Source organism: Copadichromis virginalis, linkage group LG14, assembly GCF_057382275.1.
Source record: "Copadichromis virginalis isolate Kocher_CV1m ecotype Utaka linkage group LG14, C_Virginalis_male_GT1.1, whole genome shotgun sequence".
NCBI lineage: Eukaryota > Metazoa > Chordata > Actinopteri > Cichliformes > Cichlidae > Copadichromis > Copadichromis virginalis.
Genome location: NC_140631.1, coordinates 16,999,471 through 17,024,398, shown reverse-complemented (window position 1 = coordinate 17,024,398; position 24,928 = coordinate 16,999,471). Strand labels below are relative to the sequence as shown.

General features: G+C 38.7%; 1 protein-coding gene across 5 annotated transcripts in view; it reads left to right on the top strand.

Annotated features, from left to right (window-relative positions):
- Positions 1-681: 681 nt before the first annotated feature.
- zbbx (zinc finger, B-box domain containing) overlaps positions 682-24,928 on the top strand; it is a 70,624-nt gene continuing 46,377 nt past the window's right edge. For 3 of the 5 annotated variants that reach the window (XM_085429602.1, XM_085429601.1, XM_085429600.1), the window contains exons 1-7: positions 682-846; positions 2,533-2,666; positions 3,153-3,266; positions 13,313-13,415; positions 14,089-14,140; positions 14,783-14,883; positions 17,803-17,898. In XM_085429602.1, coding sequence (XP_085285728.1) covers positions 2,602-2,666; positions 3,153-3,266; positions 13,313-13,415; positions 14,089-14,140; positions 14,783-14,883; positions 17,803-17,898 — 531 coding nt within the window. In that variant the 5' untranslated portion in view covers positions 682-846; positions 2,533-2,601. Of the gene's footprint in view, positions 847-2,532; positions 2,667-3,152; positions 3,267-13,312; positions 13,416-14,088; positions 14,141-14,782; positions 14,884-17,802; positions 17,899-24,928 lie in introns of those variants that run through there. The other 2 variants (XM_085429603.1, XM_085429604.1) reach the window with 2 other exon arrangements.

The window sequence follows — 24,928 nt, the reverse complement described above, 5'->3', positions numbered from 1 at the left end:
CTGTAATATGTACTCTATTTTTAAAGTTGCAAAAGCACTAAAACTCCGTGTTTTTAACCTGGCATTTAACCTTCTTGTTAGTAACATTGTAATGTTAGAACTCCATCAGGTTTGTATTTTACATGTAGCAATGTAATAAGTGGCTACATAGTGACTTATGTTTCTTGCTTACAAATAAGCACTCTTGCGGGGACACAAACTATATTCCTCACTTTGGTCTTACCAAATTCAACCCAGCACATTTATCTTATGGGCTAATGGGAAATTATTTTGCTTCTGATCTCTAATGCTTGTCAACATGAAATATTTAAACATCATCGTCTTTGGATTACTAAAGACAACTCCAAAGTCAGCTAAAAAAAAAAAATAAAAAAAATAACGAGGGTTCAAAGCTCTAATCAGTGCTATAAAATTTTATCTTGATGCTTTAAGGATTTTAATTAGACGGGAATTCCCACTACCCATGATTATCAAAGCAATAGGGGAATTTGCTGCCTTTGAATCCAATGCTTATTCCCGGAACAAACAAAAGCACATACACACGGCCTAATTCATTTTTTTTAAATATATCAAACGGGGAAAAAGTTAACCAAAACACAAACAAACACGGATATACGGAGCAAAAGCGCCTCCAGGAAACTCACCCGCCGTCAACCTATCGCGAGACAGGCGTAAGTTGCTATAGTAACCTAACAGAAACATTTCGACTACAGAAGAGAAGCGCTCCTGACGAAAACCTGCAATAAATGTCATGTAAATGTGACCTTTTGGCTTAACAACTAAAAAAAAAAGGTTGATAAATTATCAGAAGCAGATTACTCTAAAAAGAACCGCGGAGCGATTTGGGTAAGTTTCATATTCTCAGCAGCCTGTGAAGTTTAAGTTAGCCTGTTCTACAGTTACCGTCACATGCCACATGAGCTTCACGGTTACTGTCTTAATATTAAATAAACCGGTCTCACAGTAGACATTTTGTCTCGTAGGAAAAGCACAGGGGGGATTAAAAACATTAAGAGTTCCATTAATGACCCAGTAAGTTGTTCCGGTGAGCCAGCATGAAAAATACCAGAAGCTAATCTAATTAATGGGATTTAGTACACCTGCGCTTTTGCTGACACTACAAGAGAAAATGTGTGGTGTGAACAAATGCATTACTGTGTGTGCGTGTGTGTGTCATCTTTACTATACGGCTCGGAGGAGACAGTAAATTTAGCTTCATCCAGTCAAATGTCTCTCTCTAGACCAGCTACTCTCTGTTAAACCCTTTGTAAAAACTGTCGCTGTCTAACATGAGCTTACAGGAGCATACGTCATACCCTCGTAATGGTGACTGGATTGTTCCCCCCGCCTGCTGTCAAAATCCTATATGACTTCAACATTTTTTGCGAAGTGTTCAACACCTTTTTATTTATTTTTTATTATTATTATTACTATTATTATTATTGGTATTGAATTTACAGTCAAATCACATTTAACGTTAATTAATTTTGTCTGTCCGTGAACATATGTCATTGGTTTGTGGCAGATGTGGGATTCACTGAATACACTCCATACTCTGGAGGCAAATTGGATCATTGTGCTGGTGTGTCCTCAGTGGGCGTTTGATTTAACTCAGCTTCGTTATAGCTCCTTGCAGTTGCTCCCTTATTTACAAGAGGTCACTGCATGTTTTATCCATTCACATATCCATGCTTTTCCACTTATCCGGCTCAGGATTACAGGAGTAGGGGCTGGACCCTATCCCAGCTGTTAAAGAGTGAGAGGGAGGGTACACCCTAGACAGGTCGCCAGCCTGTCGCAGAACTAACACAGAGAGACAGACAACCATTCACACTCACATACATATTGACGCCTATGGTCAATTTAGAATCACCAGTTAACCTAACCCCACTAACTGCAGCCACAGTGAGGCAACAGTGCTAACCACTGTACATGTTTTATGTGGCAGATCTTTACACCCGATGTCCTTCCTGATGCAACCCTGAAGGGATTTGTGTCTCCTCCTGGCATTGAATCTTTTACAAATTTGCTTCAAGTGAAAAAGCAAACCCCCCCCCCCCCCCAAAAAAAAAACCCCAAATCCCCAAAAACCATCTGTTCTGGGATAGGTGTGTTTGTGGCTTTTCATCAATGTTCTAATTTTACCCTATGGATATACGATTATGTTTTTAAAATTGCCTGTGAAATGTCAGTGTTTTCGCTAAGAGACTACCCACCTTGAACAAAATGGCTCGTCTAATGTTACTTTTTCTACCTACTGAGTTTCTAGCAGGTGTGGCTGTATTGCTTTTATCAAACCTGCCTTATCGGCTAATTTTCTTAGTCGTCTTTTACTGCCCCCAAACCATTTATCATCCATTTAGATCCGTCAGATGCAATTTAAATATACGTGATTGCTTGTTTTAACTTCCTATGCATCCCTGCTATTTTGCTCATTCCACTGTGGCAGTATTCATTTATGGCTGTGTGTGATTTAACTTGGGCCCTGCATGAGATCCAGTTTTATGCCATTACTGTGGGTTTTTATTGCAGCAGAGACTCTTTGTAAAAAGCACAGCGAAAGACTGGAGAAGAATACGTGAGCCACCAGAAAGAAGAGCCATGAATTTAAATGACTTTGTGGTGCTTCCTAACAACAAGGCCAAATCGGTCAAGCTCAATGCCAGGTAAGATGAGATAAGATCAATGATGTGATTTAAGGCATTCGGTAGAAGCCCATTATTGTTCCTTGGCTCCCATCCTATTTTCATCTGTAACCATTCAAATTCTATCCAGAGAATCGCTATTTCACAAAATGGACTTTCAAGCAAGGTAACTGTTGTGAGGTGGTGCCTGTGTTTCTTGGTAGACTCTATTCTTTTTTTTTTTTGCTCTGTTTTTTACTAATATTGCTCAATACTCCTACTCTAGTTTCTCATTTGCCAACCGGTAATTGAATAAATTACTTGAATAAATTAATGCCTGACTTGGTGATGCCCTGATCCAGTAACTAATTGATTGCATGTATTGATTATTCAGAGATCTGCTAGTGGTGAAAATAAATTGAAGTTATTGATGAAAGCCTTGCTCTCCAATCTGACGGAGGAGGCCCTTTGTATGATTGATTGTTGTTAATTGATTGCTTATATGTGGGTGTGTTTGTGTTAACATAGGAACTTGCAAGAATTGCAAATGGAGACCACGACTCTGGCCAGTGAGAGCAGGGAGATAGAGGAGAAACTGCAACGGCTGAAAGACAGCATCAGTAAAGAGAAGGCGGAAAGAGGGTGAGTATTAATGTTACAGTCTGTATCCTAGAAGAGCAGTGATTTGGAGAAATCGAAAAGTGAAAATGCAAGTGAGACGCCAGGGAAAACACAGGAGAGGTCGAGAGAGGGGGACGGAAGATAGTGTAGTGAATAAGCATGAGCTGTAGCACAAAACACAGAAGAGGGAATTTTGTTTTCCTGAATCAAGTTTCAGCTTACTGAAGAGAGACTTCTCCTTATGTTGTCTGTGGAGTATTTTCTTTACTTGACATAGGTTTTTTTCTGGGTGTTTTCAGCTGTTTAGATAAAGGTGAATAAATAACTATGGGAAACCACATGAACAACCTTCATTCATCATCCCATTTAGCAATTTAACACATTATTGTAACAAGTACTACGGCAGCCTGGTTCCATTCACATTTAGTCTTGAAAAGTCCTCTAGCCATATTATTAGGTACAAATATGGCCCACACTATTACGAATGTTGCAGAAGTAGTTGAGACTCGTAAAAATTGATAATGGTTTACAGTTTGGAATTGGAATGGGAATGCCACCCAGTGTGGTTTTCTGCAGCTGTATCCCATCTGCTTCAAGGTCCTATGTGTTATGTGTTCAGAGATGCTGTTCCGCATACTTTAGTTGTAACAAGTGGTTATTTGAGTTCATCCCATCAGATCAAAGCAGTCTAGTCATTCTGCTTGGACCTCTGACATCAACAAGGAATTTTTTCCCAGCGAACTGCTGCCAATTGGATATTTTCTCTTTTTTTGGACAATTCTTTGTAAACCCCGAAAATGGATGTGTGGGAAAATCCCAGTTACTTAAAGCATCTCTTTTCCTCATTCTCATGCTCAGTTTGAACTTCAACAGGTTGTCTTGACCATATCTACATGCTTAAATGATTAGATTGCATTATTTGCATTAACAAGTAGTTCAAAAGGTATACATAAAAAAAGAGGACTGAGTATTTTTCACATGCTATTATTTACTCATATAACTGAAAATATATTTTTTCTTTTCTTTCTAACAAAGTGACCAGTAGTACAACGAAACCTTGAGTAAAACACAGACAAAACATCAATAAAATCTCCTGTCAGCTATGTGGATGTGAAACAGCTATATATCAAAGATGGTGCTAAATTTATTTGGCGAAATAGCTTTCAGTACATAACTTAGGTGTATGTACTGAAAATGTTAGATGAGTTTGAATCTCAGTGACCTTGACCTAAAGCTTTTGGAATTGACACCATAGGTGTATCCACTAGTAGGCTGAGGGGTAGCACTGGTGGATGCCAGTATTTTATTTTTGGGATGGCAACTTTCTTAACTTATATTGGGTAAGATTTACAGAGTCAGGATGAGGGCACAAAGGGAATGCAGAGATTAGATAGTGAAATGGTTGGAGCATATGTGAAAAATGCACCAGTTCAACTCGACTGCATGTCATTCCCCTGCACTTTTTCCCACACTTGCTGTCTATCTCCACTGCCACTATGCAATAAAAGCAAAAGTGTAAAAATGTCAAAATGTCACAAGAAAGCATCCTGAAAAAATGGAAGAGGGAAACTAGAAAAAGGGGAATAAATATAGCAACTTCGTAGACACAGCAGGTGACTAATGGAGAGACATGAGGTAGTGCAAGAGGCAGAGAAGTTGCAGCAGCTGTAAAGGAGCAGGCAACACAGAAAGTAGAGACACTGAGTAATAGAGACAGATAGAGGTAGACACCAAATGAGAGAGTGGGAGGTCTGCGACTTCTCTAACTATAAAGGTCAAGAAAAGGTTGCTATGGAAGGAATAAAGAAGCAGTCAGGGAACTGAAAAAGCCAGTCATAGATGAAGTTAGCTCATGCCCATGCAAAAGGTCAGTGGAGCAACCTTTGCTGGTTCACATTCCCGACATCAGAGAGACGATGCACAAGACATAAGAATGAGCAACAGTAAAATGAAGGAGAAAAAAATACAGTGGGAACATTTTTGATGTTAAAATTAGCTTTGAAAGAGATAAATCACTGGCCATTAGCCCCATTTATATTTTCGCCTTACTTTGATTATAATCAAAGTCCTGATGTTGTCTGTCCTTGATGGATTTATCTTGATGGGATGTTGTTGAACCCATTATTTATGTAATATTTTTAGTTAGGTCTATATTTGTTTCCACCATGTCATTAACTGTCACAACTACTTAGATTAACTGAAAGTGGATATAGAGAGTCACTGGCAGCATATACAACGCTATTTGCACCCTTTCATTTCTTTCTATAAATAAGTTTCTTATATTCTTATTTAATTTTAATTGGACAGGGCAGTGAGAAAGTGGTAACAGTGAAAAAGAACTTTAGTGTCTCTGAAAATCACTCTTTAAAGAGATGGAAGCAGCTGCCTGCTAGTCAGAAATGCTAAGTTATTATCTGTCATGTTAAAAGAAAAAAAAAGAGCTCCAAAATATCAGGTTTATATAGATGATAATTAAATATATTTTGTTTGAGGTTTTTTGTTTATAGGGTTTAATTTTCAGTATTGGTTTACCAAAGTCACAGTCTCTCTTAAAAATGAGATGTAAGTGTACAGTTGTATTCCCATCGAAGGCAACTCAGATCTCGCTAGACACAGGAAATCACAATTTTTGGCTAAAAAGTCTTCCAACAAAGAAAGAGATAAAAGCAGAGTCAACATTGGTCTGGGCTTTTAAGATCGAGAGCCCTGTGAGCTGCTAAAAGGCTTCAGTTTGACTATTTTTGTTTTGCTTCACTTTGTTTTGGTGTGAGATTCTTCTCTAGTGCAACATCCATTGGTTCTGAATGTTGCATAATACCTTTAAACATTTAAAACCTAAATATTCTAGATTTTTTATTTACCAAAAATCCAGCTGAGTTTGGTTATGTTATTCATGTGTTCTTGACAACGAGACCTTTTTAGTCACACAAACACCTTTAAATTATATATACTGTACATACCTGGCTCATTATTGTGAGCCATTCCTACTTTTATGAACAGAAAATTAATTTATAGCCTGAAAACAAACACTGGATATTAATGAGATGTTCATTAATACCTCTCAGTTGTGTTACCTATGTATAGTTATGGAGAACCGTGTAATATTATTAGTATATTATACAGCTCAGGGAAAGCCCTAGTGAGAGCAAAATATGGATTTTATGCACTGAATCCTTTAAATAATATCCACTCAAAAACTATACACACACACACACACATGTGAAAATACACTTAAAAAGCAGCAGAGCTAATTACACTATCAGTGATTAAGAGTATGACGAGAGGCACTCATTTCTCATGATGGATTGCTATTGGTTTGATTCATACATCACCACCTGGAAGTGCAACGTGTTTATCGCTTCAGGAAAGGTGTTGCATGGTTTTTTTTTTTTGGTTTTTTTTTCTTACTGGAAGTCTAGGTCTAATTAAGAAGCTATCAGTATGGGAAGAGGGCCCTCTTGCCCAGGCTTTTCAAATGATAAGCACATAAACACAGTGTTTTCTGTCAGGCTGAAATACTGCAACATTTACCACTCCACCAGCCCTAGGATACAACAAGATGTGCGAGCGTCAGCTTGGGTGTGTTTCTGATACCTGGCCGGCTATAAATAATGTTATTCATGTGTTTCAACACTGTGGATTACAGACTTTTCTCTTTCTTTTATCCCTTTCTTTTTTCTTGGTTTTTTTTGTACTTTCTGGTTTGTGTTCCTTAATCAGACACACAACTGTGCCACAAAAATTCTGTTCAAGCTCTGTGCTTCTGACATATTACAGCATACTCTATAAGTAAGTTCAGAAAGATTTTTGATTTGTGTGTGAGCAAGCTGTAAAAAAGTACATGAAGTAAGAGGTTGTTTATTGTATGGGGAATAGTGTGAAGGTAGGAGAGCAACTGCTTGCCTAACTATAGTGTGAAAATGAATAGTTTATTCTGGGTGTCTTTGTTTAGAGGTATCTCATGATCTCTTTAAAAAACATAATATTCAGACATATTTTCTAATTTTAATTTAGATCGGAAGTAGTTAATTTTCAGAAAGACCACTGATGATTAGCAATTATTTGCAATGTGTTGTCCTTGTGCAGGGGTTCCATTAAGCAGTTTTCTCTGTGCTGACTCCTGTTGTTAGAGTAAAACACCTTTGTTCTGATCACCTTTGGCTTTTGTATACTGGAAACGATGGGAAGCAAGAACTCTGCCACTTAGGATCAGTTAGAAAGTTAATTTTCTTACCATATATTGGTCACAGAACCCAGGTTCCTTGATGCACTGTATAAGGTTGTCATGATACTAGCATTTCAAACTCAATAACGATACCTAAGAAAAGGCATTTTGATACTATGGAGAAAAAAAGTATCAAAAAAAAGTAGTAATAAAATAAAATAAAAGAAATATAAATCCTGGCCCATGTAAATGTATTCACCTACAGGTCTGTTTGTTTTCTGTGCTTCTCATGACTTGGCACCATATTTCATTGCTGATCAAACAGAGTTAGTAAGGTAGACTCCCACTGTTTCTGTCCTGTGGCTGGTAGACTTTTCTGAGCTTCAGTCTGGGTTATAAGAGAAACATAACATTTTTTTTAATAATAATGGATTGCATTTATATAGTGCTTTTCGGGACCCCTCAAAGCACTTTACAATACATTCAGTCACTCTCACATTCATACACTGGTGAAGGCAAACTACAGTTGTAGCCACAGCTGCCCTGGGGCAGACTGACAGAGGCGAGGCTGCCATATCGCGCCATCGGCCCCTCTGGCCAACACCAGTAGGCGGTAGGTGAAGTGTCTTGCCCAAGGACACAACGACCGAGACTGTCCGAGCCGGGGCTCGAACCGGCAACCTTCCGATTACAAGACGAACACCCAACTCTTGAGCCACGATCACCCCACAAGTATTTTTTAGACACTAATACTTGTGTCTGATAACATCTGCTGCCTAGCTGCCACATTAATGTTACCATTTCATTATTAACCGCTACCTTAATGTTAAATTAAGAGACGGGTAATCTGACTGTCAGGTGCTAATAGTTAAACGGCGAAAGTTAATGCTGTCTGTTAAATATTTCAATAGGAGCTTCACTGACCCCAATGAAATTCCTCCGACACTGTTTGTCAATGTTGTGAACATCACTACTTCAACTACTAGTGAGGGGAGTGGCTGTGTGCCTGCCTGTCTGCAGCACTGCTGTATATATTTGTGTTTCAGATGGAGGAGGCAAAGATGACACTGTTGGTATCAGTAGTAAATAGGTACCTAAGCCGATAGCAAGGTTTTTCATGGTAATTAGTATCTCTAGTGTGTAGTGTAGAGTTTTTTGTTTTTTTTTTGATGGGTGAAAAAACTATAAGCCGTCTGTTAGTCTGCAGTCTCGACAAGCAGAGGTTTGTAGAAGTTTTTGAAAAGACATTACTGTAGACTAACAGTCATTTAATAAGTGCCTTTATTGAGTACTACAGTGAAACACAGTCATTTCCCGCTCAGTTTTTATGATTGAACGTCACATTAATTTAACTTTATTTCCCTCCTACTTTTTCTCTGAAAGCTGTGTGCAATGATACAGCAGTGGCTTCGATGTGAGACCCAGCTTGACAATTTGAATCAATTAATTAGTGCACCTCTAATGAAAAAGATGAAATGGTTTCTCATTAGTTTGTCTCTCACTGACATAAAGCAGAACGCAGACAAAAATGGGTTTGGCTAATTTGTTTAATTAGTTGTTTTCAGGTATGATGTGAAGGTTACCCGAATTTTCCCAACTTCCTTCCTTACCTGTCTTTCCCCCCCCCCTTTTTTTTCCACCAAAACATCCAAGTGTATCTTTGACAACACTTTATTATAGATATCAAGCTGTGATTTATTTGTAACTCTGTTTTTCTCTCTCTGTCTGTTAGATCGCAAAGCTCCAGGAGTAGATGAATTGTTCATCTTTGTCTCAGAGTCTTCCTACTCTCTCTCTCTCTTTCTCTTTCTCGCTTGCTCCCTTTTTCTCTCTTGTATGCACCCAGAGAATAGGCGAACAAATTCAGTTTGCTGAGAGGAGGTGTGGTATAATCAGTTTGTGAAGGGTACACAGGCGATAATAAAGCCAGAGCAGCAGCTTGGGGCAAACGTAGTACATCATTCTCTGTTGTGGCCTGCCCGAGCCACAGATTTAATGTAGCTTTGTCTTTAGGCCGTACGGCTCACAGACACAAGCTCTCATCTTATCTAAAAGTATGGTTGAGGTTTCTTTTTTCCGGTTTCCTCCGCTCTCTCTTTGCTCTGCTTCTCGCCCTATCTGCTGCCTATTCCATTATGTTGTCTCTCCGTCTTTTATCTCTTTTCTTTTTTGTTTCATTTGGCTCCCCAGTTTGTGTGATACGTACATGTGCATTGACCTCCTGACCTGATACTACTCATCCCGGGCTGAAATCCATTATTTCTTTCTTTTTCTCTCTCTCTGTTCTCTCATGTCACACAATTACTTTGGCATTGGACTTCAAAGAGAGTTTGCCCCACATGTATGTGTGTGCAAGAGGGGCACATATGTTGTCATTTCTCACTTTGGCTGAGATGGGTCAGATAAAGGTGATAGCTGGGTGTGTTTGAGTATATGTCAGTCTATTTTCCCCAGAATCATCTTAATTAAATTGAACTAACCCTAAATTTTACAGCTTAACCTAACCTTTATGACGTTCTTATCTTCAAACAACTCTGAAGGTATTTAGAAGAGTGAGGACTGGCCAAGCAACAAGCAAGCAAACAAACAATTAATCTGTTAGCTACAAGACTTGGGTTGGGTTGCTTCTGAAACTGTGTTATACTATTATTATTTTGAAGTGTGTTCTTCCAGGTTTAGTTCAGCTTCTCTCTCTCTCTCTCTCTCTCACACACACACACACACACACACACACACACACACACACACACACACACACACACACACACACACACACACACACACACACACACACTTGTTTCTCTCAGGTTGATTGTCCTGAAGGGGACACCCTGTCATCCTGCACTGACAGGGGTGTGCCTCAACTGTCTCCCTTAGCGACAGTCCAGTTGCCTAGGTGATGTCTTGAGGATGATTACCTGACGCCTACCCTCAGTGTCAGCACAGCACAGCAACGGCATCAGGGTTGCTGGCAACTCTTGCCATCACACGCACATATATTTTCAGACTCTGACTTCCTGTGCCTTGACAGGCTGCCAGCTCAATCCAAAATAAACTTCTTTCAAAGACAGCCTGACATCACAATAGCATAAATAGCATAAATAATTCAACAACATGAGCATGAATAACTCACATCTAAATGAGGATCCCTCTTTTCTTCACTTTCTCAAACTGACAGGCGTGTCCTGTTAGTGTGTGTATGTAAACTGTATCCACATGCTTATGTGCATCTGTATGAACACACGTGCTCATTTTTAATTTTGTATTTGCAACTGTGTCCATGCTTGTGTGCAAAAACTTGTAACCTTTCATGTTATGTGATCCCAGCATGTGAATTTTGCAACTAAAGGAGACAAGACAATAGATTTTGTTCACAGCACTGTGCATGGCGATGACATATATCGTAAGTTCATAAATGTTCATTTGTCTTACACTGCAGTTCTGAAATAGACATAGCTGCCAGAGAATTGTAGGGAAGTCTGAGAGAGCCCTAGAAACACTACCCAACTGCTTTAAGAATGCTGGAACATGTTTAGTTTTACAGCCACTTTAGTATTGATACTAAGGAATATACAGATACCATGACCCTCTACTAAATTTGTGGAGGCAATGTCACATTTGCTTATAGCAGATGTGCACTTACTTATTGAAAATAAGGGACAGTGCCTTTACACAGGTAATAAATTAAGACTGCTAATTTTTGGTGATAAGCAAGACAAATTCTACCTGTGGATAGACAAATGGCATTTTTTTCCTCAATGATTAAAACTGTGTATTCACTTTGTTTGAACAAAGAAAAACATCCCTGTTTAATTGTATGCACTTCCTCAGCCATTAATAGCTGCTAGCAGTCATAGCAGTGACTTCCTTGCTTTGTTATTTGTATATATGTTTGAACCACAATTTATTAGACTAAGTATTGATAAGAATAGCAAAGTTGCTCAGTTTCACTGTATGTAGCTAAGACACGCACCTGAGAAAAGGAGGAAAGTAGATTATTACACATGATAGAAAAATTACATGTATCTATAAACAGAAAAAATTATATCAATAAGAAACGCAGCCAACCACCAGCCAACCTTGCAAAATTACAACAGCCATAGAATCCTCTCTTATAGACCCAGAAACCTTCATACATACTGTGATTATCTCATCATCGCAGAAAGATGAACAGGCCCCCTGCCTAATCACAGATGAAGTGAAGCATCACAAGGCAATGGGTGGTGAAGACATTCTATTTTGTGGTCTATGGGAATGCACAAACCAGCTGGAGGATGTGCTAACAATCTTAACATCTCCCTGTGCAGGCTCACCCTTATGTCCACAGCTATCATTCAAGAATTCACTGGTGACGTGTCTGAATGATTACTACCCAATAGTACTGACTTCAGCTGTCATGAATTGCCTAAAGCGAGATAAAATCAAGCTCAGCTCCCTCCAGTTTGCATATGAACCTAACTGATCCCTAAAGAATGTAATCTGCACTCTACATCGTTTTGATTTTACCTGGACAGAAGGAAAAAGTATACACTTTGGGGGGAAAAAAGAAAAGAGAATCTACTTGGCTCCATGGGGTGAGAGAGTAGCTTGAGAATCTAACCTGGGGCTGCCATGTTATAGCCATTCACAAAAAAAGATGCAACAATGGCTTTACTTTCCACAACCTCTTCAACCCCCTCCCGTTACACAAGAGGTTTCACATTTTGAGATCCAGAACTTCCAACGCCAGAAACAGCTTTTTCCCGGAAGCTGTGAGACTCCTCAACACCCAACAGACACTTTTATAAAAACTCTGTGCACCACACGCACAACTGCCTCATGCCCTCAACCCTTGGTCATGCGCACACACACTCTCTCTCTCTCTCTCTCTCTCTCTCACACTCACACACACACACACACACACACACACACACACACGCACACAAAAATCCAAATGCACAGCTTCCCACAGTGTGACCTGATACACAGTGCCTGCAAGTAGCATCTGGTTAAGCCGCCTTCCCCAGCTTACTAGCGGAAGATGGCTGAAATAAGCTTATACACATATGTAACATTTATTTATTCATGAATTCATTCATTAAACTTCCTTCTGTGCTGTAATATTGTAGGCAAATATCCTTTTGCATTTGACCAAATCATGCAATATAAAGCCAAGCATGAGGCATGAGCCACTACTTTCTCTTTCTCTCTAAAAATAAAAAAAGATTCTTAAAATATAAAATTTTTAAAATTGAATAAAACTAATCTGCATCTATATTTCTTTAAAAAATATTGAGAGATTTAAGGTATGAAACTTCAGGTTTTATACCCTTTTCCGTATTTTGCTGACATTTTTTTCTACATTTCTTCTCATCTTAATGCCTGACAATATTATTAAATACTCACGCCCCATGGGGAAACTTCAACAGATTAAAATACATTAGCTTTGAGTGTTGTTACATCCAGCCTGCTGTTCACATCCACCTTGATAAAAATACAGGAATAGCAAGATGTGTCAGTTGTTTCTGTGAAATCGAATCAGGTATAATACAATCTGAGAACGGTGTTCAGACTTCTTTTAAAGTAAATTTGCACATGTAAAGATATCTGTGCATTCATTGTTACTTATTGGTATTTACTCTGTGCTGCATGAACAGGTATACTGAATCCCCAAGACACTGCATAAGGGAATTTCTGTTGGATTTTACTTTTCAGCTGCAGACACAGATCTTGTGTAGAACAAATGTCATCAGAGTCTGTCTTTTTGGATATAAAGCATAAACAAGACAAATCAAGGACTCAGGCAGTTTTTTTCTGTCATTTTTGAGAAATCAGTGCTATGTAACTGTTGATGAGATATGCATGGTCAAATTAATAGGATTGTTTGATTTACAAAGAAAAATCGACCTCTCCCTCTGTTAAGACATTCACAAAGGATTAAATGGGCATCTGGAGAATGTGGTTCCATGACAAGCAATTCTCTCTCATATGGCTCCAAGAAAGACAAAGAGAGCAAGCTCCAAAAGGTACCGTCAAGATAAAAAATATATTTATATGTCTTTAATTTTCATTCTAATTTTTCCTATGTGAGTTAGAGTGACAGAATAAAACACATTTAACTCTTAAACATCATGCCACATTTGTTTGCATGCTAATTACAGCTGAAAACTAACATACAGTATAAGCATTATTGTCCAAAAGCTGTTTTTCAGTTTGTGACGTTAGGATTATGAATGTGTCTTGAATCCTGTTTTCATGTGTATTTGGGATGTACGCTAGATCTTTGGGCTGCAATGCAGATGTCTTTAAATCTAAAGCAGAAAAACAGTCTTCTCCAAATTTTAAAGCCACTTTTAATTGTTCAGCTGTAAAAGAGTGTGGTTGTGGAACACGTCTGGGGAAAAAAGAGATGCTAGAGGCAGTAACCATAATCTAGACTGATATTCCTAATACTAATGTGGAAACTTGGTTTCTGGACAAAGACACTGTGTTCAAGTCAGTTCTCAACAGCAGAGTAATGAGGTAACTTATTAATTTATTTGCTCACACATTATAAAATACAGCAATGTAAACACTAACGCTGCATACTACTGTATGAACATACAGTAGTTTATACCTACAAATACACACAAAACTGAACACTGCGTAGGATTGTTGGTAAACTGAGAGCTGATTTGTTTCTCTATGCTGCCTCAACAGCTGTCAGCAGGTAAACTGAAGATCCGAGTGCTGAAGGATGAAGAACTGACAGGTGAGAAGTTTACAGTCACAACTTGAGTTTCAGAAGTAAAATATCTGCACCAGGTAGGCTTGACATGCAGGCGTACTCTTGGCACTATATTGAACTTCCTTCTACCGTCCAATTGGACGTTAATATGCAAGAGCATTCTTCACAGTTAGTTCAGTACGAGGGATACTTGAAAAGGCAGGTACCAAACTCTGGAGTTTTTCCGTTAAACACTGATCTGTCTAACAAATGTTTAGCTTTGGCATACTTATGTTAAACATGATGGAAAGAAAATCATGAGGCGCAATAGTTAAATGTCTCTGCGTCATGTATTAATTATAAACAGCTAAGAAAACGTTTTAAAGGACTGTCTTTGGTGTGCACAATATGTTGTAACAGGCAATATAACCTTTGGTTTTGTTGTTACATTTCACAGCAGTGTGTGAACTAGTTGTACAAGCAGGCTAACTGCTTTAACAACTTTTTGCACCAATAACAGACGCACTTTTGATACTTGTGTAAAACTTTGCTGTACATGCTAAACTGTATCTCTCTGTGTTTTTCTGTTGGTCATGGTCGTCAGTTGCATAATATCCCTTAAATGTCAGGAATATTAAATTAAATACCCTTACCAAGAGTTAATAACAGTGCACTTGCTCTTTTTAGCCCCGCCTCAACCACCACCTCCACTTCCTACCCAGACGGCAAGAAAAAGCAGACTGAGGGGAACAGTATGTGGACAATGTGAAGTCAAGACTGCTGGAATAGTATGCACGCAAAAACTGTCACACCTGAACAAATGCAAACAACACTGTATGGCAAAAGTCACTTTAACTGTCATGGATGCAGGGTTTGTTTGGCTCTGTCACAAAGCAAAAATTGTGTGTTTGAAAGATCAGATTTTACTAATTGCCAAGTGATTTTGCCCTTTCTCATTGGATTCAGGTAAAGGTTTTGTGTGTTAATAAGGCAGGCACACACACACATACACACACACACACACACACACACACACACACACACCAAACACTTACACGTGCAGCACTAGGAGCCAATTCACTTGATCTGTTTTCAAAGTTTAAATGTTGAATGTCATATTTTCAGTCCCCCCCCTTTCATTTTTCTTTGGAGTCCCCTCTTCTCACCCATATATCTTACTGCAGTTATTATATAGATTTGTTTCTCTTCTTCCTGCATCAGCTGTTAGCTCGTCTGTCATTCAGATGCTCATTTTCACCTGCTCACCTCCCTCTTTTGTCATTATGTGTTTACCCATCCTTCTTTCTTCCTCGTGTTTTCTCGTCACTCCTCCTTTTCAGTTTTTCCATCTGCCATATTCTGACCTGTTTCTCTCTTTCTTTCTGCACTCGCTTATTCATGTCTGTCTTTTTCTTTCTTCTGCCTTCCTCTCTCTCGCTGTGCCTCAACTGTCCAATCTGTTGGTCTATCTGTGTGTTTGTGTTTGCACTGATAACAGTTTAGTTGGATCCATTCATCGATACTTGAGACCTCTGAGGGCACCATTGTTTATTCTTTCTCGCTCTTCATCCACTGCTGCTCAGGAGGAGGGATGACGGCCTGAAACTGTATGTGTGAATAAGAGGGAGAAGGAGAGAAATGAAGCCTTACCGTCTGTGTGTGTGTGTGTGTGTGTGTGTGTGTGTGTGTGTGTGTGTGTGTGTGTGTGTGTGTGTGTGTGTGTGTGTGTGTGTAATGGACTGAGCTGAGTAATGCATGTTTGATGACCAGTTGCTCCCACCTCCTAAATCCTCAGCTCCCTGTGTAAATCCTATTCTGTGTTTCACTATGAAGCCAGCAGACTTTAGTATTGAATAAGTGATGCTTCTATGAGAACGAGAACAAGAACAATGATGGTAAGAGCGAGGGAGACTTAAAGAGGAATTGAAGGAGAGGCAGGGGTTGAACTGATTGAGCTGACATCTACAATTTTCCCCCCTTTTTGTTGTGGAATAACTTATTTAAGTGCAGCACACACAGTGTGTTAAAATATAATGTGATGTGATTTGCTTGATAGTGCGTTTGATGATGATGATGGCTCTGAACTGTCCAATGAAGGGCCGGATGCCCCCAGTGTCCCATAGTTATGGGCTTAATGGTTGTGCTTATGGTAGTCTGGGCAAGCACATAGGCTAAATGCATCCACAAATACACACAATACCCTCATGCGCACACACATTTTGGATAGCCCTCGTACCCTATAATGATGGCAATAATGGGAAGCGTTACAACTGTCTGTGCCATTCTGTCTGGAACTGCACTTATGCACACAAATGCTCACACACTCACATATGCACTCATAAACGCACAATCACACATCTGTCCTTTTTTCTTTCTTTTTAAAAAAAAAAAAAAAAAAATGACTCATTGTAATAAAAATGCTGAAATCTCATGTGCAACACACACTGCACACCTAGCCTCATGCTTTATTCCAGAGTCATCCAGGCAAAGAAGAAAAAAAAAAAAAAGCTACCTCATTTCTCCCTGTGTAGTAGGAAGAGTGCAGTGATATGCTGCTTGCAGTCTGATAGGGATGCCTAGTCCCAGAGGAGTGGTTGTAATTTATCCTCAGGCCTGAGAGGGGAAATGAGGCCCTGCTTTATGGGACCATTAAAGGGCAATGTCGCAGCTGCAGGTTTGCGTGTACACACACTCACACACATACTTCCATGTATGGATAAAAAAAGAAAAAAAAAAGAATGAACACACAGCATCACCCATAAAGACATTAATTACAGAAATACATAATATGTATCTAAATAAATTTTTTTTTTACTGGATTAATGTTTGAATCAGCTGGTATAAATTTACACTGTAAGGTTATTCATCCAGAAATCAGCATGGAACTGTGAATCATTGTGTTTGTTGTACTGCTTTATTTATTATAATTATCTATTATTCATCTATGAATAAACAGGTGTAGACATAGCAAATATGCAAGTGAGGAAGAAACAGAAAGCTTCCAAGTCATTAGATCGGGAACTGCATCACACTGTCACAAAATAAATAAATGAAATAGTTAAGTTCCTCCAAGGATAAAAAGAATTGGTAGTGTTTCTTGAAAGAGTGCACTAAACTACACTATTTTAAGTGATGGTGTTGGTAATAAAACCTTGATCTATTGAAAAAGAAACTTGCATGCATAGTGAAGGAAACCAAACACAGGCTAGTTGTTGCTTGACTGTTTGCTTTTTCTCCACCCTAGCCTCCGTGTCTCCATTGCACTTGCCCTTTCTTGTGTGCTCTGTCCAAAGCCTGTTTCCCAAACCTGCTGATGCAATGACTTTTTCCCACTAACAAGACCTGATTCTTACAGATAGAAATTATAATGACCTCCCTTAAGAGGCATTCACTCAACCACACTCACAACACACATGTGCCAAGCACAAATGCACCAATGTGCACACAGCTAGCACACACACAAACACACACACGTGCATCTTGCAGCACCACGCCAGTTTATAAGGAAAGGTTGAGGTTACATCTTTAGCAAAAGAGCGCTTTACCTACCAGTGCAACCACTTGCATGAATTAATATATATGCATACAGTACACAGACATGCACAGGCAGTGACCATTGTTTTTTAAACTGAAAGACATAGAAACACACTAAAGGTGGGTGTTTTTATATGCAGACAGACTGATGGCACTTGGTCTATGTGTTGCAGATGTGTGCTGAATGCACTGAAAACTACTGCGTTGGCTGTTTTGCCAGATTTCACCATAAGGGGGCACTGAAGTTCCATAAAATGATTCCCATTCAAGTGAGTGTTGTTTGCATATGTATCAAATCTATTTTCTCTGTGTCCAACTCTCTTTTTTTCTTTGTCTTCCACTTATGCTTTCAGTAATAAATGTTATGATCCTATTCTTCTTCAGCTTTACTCATTTTTGTCTTTTTCGTTTCTTAGATAGCTGATCATTATTATATCTTCATAACTATCTCTCATCTTTTTTGTCATTTCTCTTCTTCAGAACATCATACCAGTTTAGTATACACAAGAACACACACAAACAGTACACAGGGCTGGGCAATTACACGAATAAAATCATGAATTGACTTTCTAACTGACCCAATGTCACTTGAGTCAATATGTTCAATAAATGAATTTTCTCACACTAGCAGCTAACCTAGACTTATTGCTCTGAAGACTAATTTACTTGTGTTTAACATGAACAAGTCAAAACTTAACTTGCTAACAAACAGCTGACCATTCTTTGTTGCCATGCTTCTGTGTCCATTCTAACTGTGGTAGCTAGCAGCCAACCTGTTTCACTGACGCTGATCCCTCACCAATGAATGACAATGAGGAAAGTAAAACTTAGCTCAAATTTGGAGAAACAGAAACAGAGAGAGCAATCCAGCATGACCGGTTTTGGGTGAGGGGAAAAAAGACAAAGGCTACCTATAGGAGAGCGAAACAAAGTTTAACAATTAATGATTAAATCAGTTATGATGTATAAACACACATAGAATGAAAAGTATTGAGTGAACAAGAAAGTTTTTGTTTATCCTTTAAAGTCTAATCTATAATAAAAAATTACAGAGAGTGCCTGGTACTATGAAATCTTTAACAGAGCCGGATTAATCGAGGTTTTGTATGTGAGGAGAAGAGCTTTAAATTCATTCAATTTCATTTGTATAGCGCCAAATCACAACAAATCACCATTTATTTATGGCTGTCGTTTGTTTTGTTCTATGTCAAGTACATCCCAGACTGCTTCAATAACGTTGAAACCGTGGCATCAGAAGTCCACGCTCTGGGTAGTTCCTAACTGGTGGTGCTCCATTGTGTGTTTGTCTATCAGATATGCTTTTAGTACATTGTTAGTGTGTTTGTGATCATTGTCAAACTGAAAAATGTAGCAGTTGAGATGGTTGATCAAAATCTGATCCTTTTCTGTGTTCATAATTCCACCGATTTTGTCAAGATCCACAACTCCACCAGTCTAAATACAGCACCAACCCATCACAGAGCCTCTGCTGTGTTTTACAGATGGCTGTAGACACTCACTGTTGTACCTCTCTCCTGACCTCCTCTGTACATATTCTGATGAAGACTTGAAGGATTTGAAGCTAAAATTTCAAATTTGCATTCATTACTCCATAAGACCTGGTGCCACTGGTCCAGTCCAGTTCTTGTGTAATTTGACATACTAAAGCCTTTTCTCCTTGTTTCCCCTCCTTAAGAATGGCTTCTTGAGAGCCACCCTTCCATTGAGATTATTTCTGATCAGGCTTTAGTCAACAACTGATGAATCTACTGAGGGATCAGGTCCATCCCTCAGGTCCTGTGTCAGGTCTTTGCTGGATTTTTTCCTATTTTCTCCAGGCATGACTTTCAGATACTGTTCATCAGCTAGGGATACCGTTAAGCCACTTGTCCAGTTTGCTCAGGCACAGGGACTGGACCTGACCAAAGCAGTCAATCTATAAAGAAAAGCTTTGAAAGGTGTTCAGAAAGCCTGCAGAACTATTGCTCAAGACCACATTAAAATTTACAACAAAGTTTGGGTTCTTGCAAGAAAAATATAAAGAAACAGTTGGCTCAAGACTTTTAAAGAGCACTGCATCTTCACTCTTCAGAGATGATTTTCTATATATCAAGAGCTTAATTTTCAGGTTAAATAAGTGTTTAAAAAAACAGATTACTGAAGGCTACTCATAGATGTACAAAACACATTTCATGGCCCTACCACACTCTTTTAAAGACAGAAAACACTCCTCAACAGCAGTCAATTAAACAGTGCTAACAGCAGTCTTCAGTCAAAGACAGAAAGACAAGACAGCAGGTCAATGTCACAGTTTAATTACAGTAAGCCAATGCTGTTTGCACAGCAGAGGAAAGATTCTATAGATAATGTCTATTAATCTGAGTAGTTGTAAATACCAATTAAAAGTCATGTAGAACAATTGTTTATTAAGTCACAATATAAACAGAAGCAGACAGTGGATGTGCATAGGTACAACAGAGTAACACTATTATTTAACATATTGTCTAAAAGTTGTCCAAGACCTGAGATTAGATACTCAGACACAAGCCTGCACTTCTCAGACACCTTCAGTGTGTACTTTTGGAAATAGATAACAAGCATACAGATTATATTTTTTGTACTCATATAAACAATGCTCACTGCAGTATACAATAGTTGAGACCACATGCAAATACACACTCACACGTAGACACACAAAGGCTTGTTTTTGTTAATCAGCAGCCTATTAAGCCAAATTAGTATGGAAAGCATATCTAAAAGGGAAAGCTAATTTATCCAAGGATGTACAGAATAATCAAAAGATACAATATGTCATATGGATATACGCTACTATTCTGTTTCTCGACAAGATGTGTTTCTATGGGTTTCAGCTCTAAGCGTTTTGTGTATTAACAATTAACAATTATTAACAAGCTGTCATGCACTGTTGCTCAGCTTATATGGATACCCTTTTTTGCTTTAATAGGGATGGGTATTGTTAGGATTTTATATCAATGCTCTTATTGATGCTCCATGCCATGTGATAGTGAAAAAGAGTGTTTGACACAGTGGTAAAAGTTTTTTTTTGTCTCAGCTTTATGTAAAGGAAGTGTTTGGTAGTCCACCTCCACCACCCAGAGCTGTGGTAATCACCCTGGAATTCAAAATATTAACAAACATAAATTATTTCAGGTCGCCACTGAATTCAAATTAAGCCAAGTTTATATGATCAAACCTAGTGGGGTTTGACCCCACACCCACCTTGATCTAGATCTGTCTGTCTGAAATGTCTGTTGTCTGAGATTGTAGCCAAGTTTACAAATTTGAAGATAGAACAAATGATGGCACAGCGTCTGCCTGCATTAAGACATTTCAATCAGCCTAAGAAGCCACTGTTACAACATGGACTTTTATTTGCTTTTTAGTTGCACAAGCTTTGATTGTGCTTTCATTTAGAAGGCTCAAAAAACAAAACAAAACATCTTTTAATCCACCTTGGTTTTCTCTACCAATATTTCACCCCTTTGCTATCTTTTGTATCAGCCCAAGAGGATGGGGTGCAGCTCCACATACACTTTCAACACTGAAGCCCCTCGCACCATTGAGCATTGGAATTTTTTTTTAACTTGGCAACAGCCCTCTGACACTCTTTGTTCCTTAGCTCATGTTCCCTTATGTAGTTGTTGAGAGAGGATTTGATTTTAGCATCTGACTACGGTCCACTGACGAAGCTTTGGCTACTGCTTGGAACTATTTGCATTTACAAAATTGCTAAAATCCATGCCAACTGTATTCCAAGGTTCATAACTACAGTTAGCTCCATATATATTTGGACTCTGACACAAGTTTTTTTTTTAAAACTTGTTTATTGAAACATATTCCAATTATAGTTATATATTGGATATGGACATGATTTTAGACTCTCAGCTTTCATTTGGGGTTACCTACATTCAAATTGGATGAAGGGATTAGGAGTTTCAGCTCCTTAACACGTTTTTAAAGGGTCCAAAAGTAATTGGACAATTGACTAAAAGGCTATTTCATGGGCAGTTGTGTGTATGATGATTTGATTTGAGGTGTGGTGCTTTTATCTGGAAGATGCAGTCAAAGGAGCTGAAAGCTATCCTTAAGCTGCAAAAACAAAACAAAACAAAAAACGATCTGAGAAATTGCTACAATATCAGGAGTGGCAAAATCTACAGTTTGGTACATCCTGAGAAAGAAAAAACGCACTGAGCACTCAGCAACGCAAAAAAGACCTGGAAAGAAGACAACAGTAATGGATGATCGCAGAATAATTCTGCAGGAGGTAGGCGTAGTGATATCCAAGTCTACCATAAAGAGAAGACTAAATGAAAGTAAATACAGAGGGTTCACTGTAATGTGCAAGCCACTCATAAGCCTCAAGAATAGAAAGACTAGGTTGAACTTTGCTAAAACACATCTTAAAAAAAGTCAGCACTGTTCAGGAAAAACATTCTTTGGACAGATGAAACCAAGATCAACCTCTACCAGTATGATGGTAAGAAAAAAGTATGGAGAAGGCGTGGAACAGCTCACATTCCAAAGCATCATCTGTAAAACATGGCGGAGGCAGTGCGATGGCCTGGTTGTGCATGGCTGCCAGTGGCACTGGGACACTAGTGTTTATTGATGACGTGACACAGGACAGAAGCTGCTGAATTCTGAGGTGTTCAGAGTCATACTGTCTGCTCAAATCCAGGCAAATGCAGTCAAATTGATGGGGAGGCATTTCATAATAGACATAATTGACAATGACCCAAAATATACAGTCAAAGCAACCCAGAAGTTTATTAGGCAAGTTTATTTGTATAGCACAATTCAACAACAAGGTGATTCAAAGTGCTTTACAGAGACATTAGAAACAAGAACAAATAAAAAGCATGATTTAAAATTGATTAAAACAAGCAAATAAACTAACAAAAAAACAAACAAACAAACAAACAAACAAAACAGTATATAAAATCAAAACAGATAAAATCAGAACAGTAGATAAAATCAGTAGTTAAATGTAAGTTTTGAAATTTAAGCTTAAAGTGTGGATTTGGTGCTTTATTCAAATGCAGCTGAGAACAGGTGAGTCTTCAACCTGGATTTAAATAAACTGAGTGTTTCAGCTGATCTGAGGCTTTCTGGGAGTTTGTTCCAGATATAAGGAGCATAAAAGCTGAATGCAGCTTCTCCGTGTCTGGTTCTGACTCTGGGAACTGATAAAAGACCGGATCCAGATGACCTGAGGGATCTGGATGGTTCATACTGGGTCAGGAGGTCATTGATGTATTTTGGTCCTAAACCATTCAGAGCTTTATAGGCCAGCATCAGAACTTTAAAGTCTATCCTCTGACGGACAGGCAGCCAGTGTAAGGACCTCAGAGCTGGACTGATGTGGTCCACTTTTTTGGTCTTAGTGAGGACTCGAGCAGCAGAGTTCTGAATGAGCTGTAGTTGTCTGACTGATTTTTTAGGTAGACCTGTAAAGATGCTGTTACAGTAATCAAGCCTACTAAAGATGAATGCATGGACTAGTTTTTCCAGGTCCTGTTGAGACATCAGATCTTTTATCCTTGATATATTCTTGAGGTGATAGTAAGCTGACTTTGTTATTGTCTTAATGTGTTTTTCTAAGTTTAGGTCTGCATCCATCACTACACCCAAATTTCTCGCCTGGTTTGTGGTTTTTAGATGTATAGATTGAAGTTCTCTGGTGACCTGTAATCGTTTTTCTTTGGCGCCAAAGACTATTACCTCAGTTTTGTTTTTGTTTAGCTGGAGAAAATTGTGGCACAACCAGTCATTGATTTCCTCAATGCATTTACCAAGAGCCTGTACAGGGCCTCGGTCTCCTGGTGACATTGTGATATATATTTGTGTGTCATCTGCATAGCTGTGATAGTTTATTTTGTTGTTGTTTATAATCTGTGCCAGTGGGAGCATGTAGATGTTAAACAGAAGGGGTCCCAAGATGGAACCTTGGGGAACTCCACATGTGATACTTGTCTGCTCAGATGTGAAGTTACCTATTGATACAAAGTATTTCCTGTTTTCTACGTATGTTTTGAACCAGTTTAGTACAGTTCCTGAAAGACCTGTCCAGTTCTCCAGTCGTTTGAGTAATACGTTGTGGTCAACTGTATCAAATGCTGCACTGAGATCCAGTAAAACTAGGACTGACATTTTTCCACTGTCTGTATTCAGACATATGTCATTAAACACTTTGGTCAGAGCGGTTTCAGTGCTGTGGTTCTGTCTAAAACCTGACTGGAAGGCATCGTAGCAATTATTCTGTTTTAAGAAGTAACTGAGCTGTTGAGAAACTGCTTTTTCAATGATCTTACTTAAAAACGGGAGATTTGAGATCGGCCTGTAGTTGTTCATTTGTGTCTTGTCAAGATTGTCCTTTTTCAGTATAGGTTTGATTACAGCAGTTTTTAGTGATTCTGGAAACACACCTGATAATAAAGAAAAGTTGACGATCTGTAACAGGTCTGACTCTAAAGTCTTTGAGACCTTTTTGAAAAAACTTGTTGGCAGGACATCTAAACAGCAGGAGGAGGAGTTCAGTTGACCTAAGATGTCCTCCAGGTCTTTGCTGTTAATAGGTTGAAACTGTTTCATGGTGTTTAAACAGTTTTTTGGTGGACACAGTACATATCCTGGATCTGCTGTTGATGTACCAATTGCTTGTCTAATTTTTTGGATTTTTTCAGTGAAGAATTTGGCAAAGTCATTGCAGGCCATGGTCGAATGAAGTTCAGCTGCCACTGACACAGGAGGGTTTGTTAGCCTGTCAACTGTAGAAAATAAGACCCGAGCATTATGGCTGTTTTTAGTGATGATGTCAGAGAAGTAGGACCTCCTTGCATTCCTCAGTTGTAAATTATAATTGTGAAGTTTCTCTTTATAAATGTCATAATGAACCTGGAGGTTTGTTTTTCTCCATCTGCGCTCAGCAAAGAAGTAGAATATTCTTCAATGGCCAAGGTAGTCACCTGATCTTAATCTAATTGAGCATGCGTTTCACTTGTTGAAGACTAAACTTTGGACAGAAAGGCCAACAAACAAACAGCAACTGAAAGCCACTGCAGTGAAGGCCTGGCAGAGCATTTAAAAGTAGGAAACCCAACATGTGGTGATGTCCATGAGTTCAAGACTTCAGGCTGTCATTGCCAGCAAAGGGTTTTCAACCAAGTATTAGAAATAAACATTTTATTTACAGTTATTTAATTTGTCCAATTACTTTTGTTCCCCTGAAATGAAGGAACTGTGTTGTCTCTGTCCAAAATTGTATGAATGCAACTG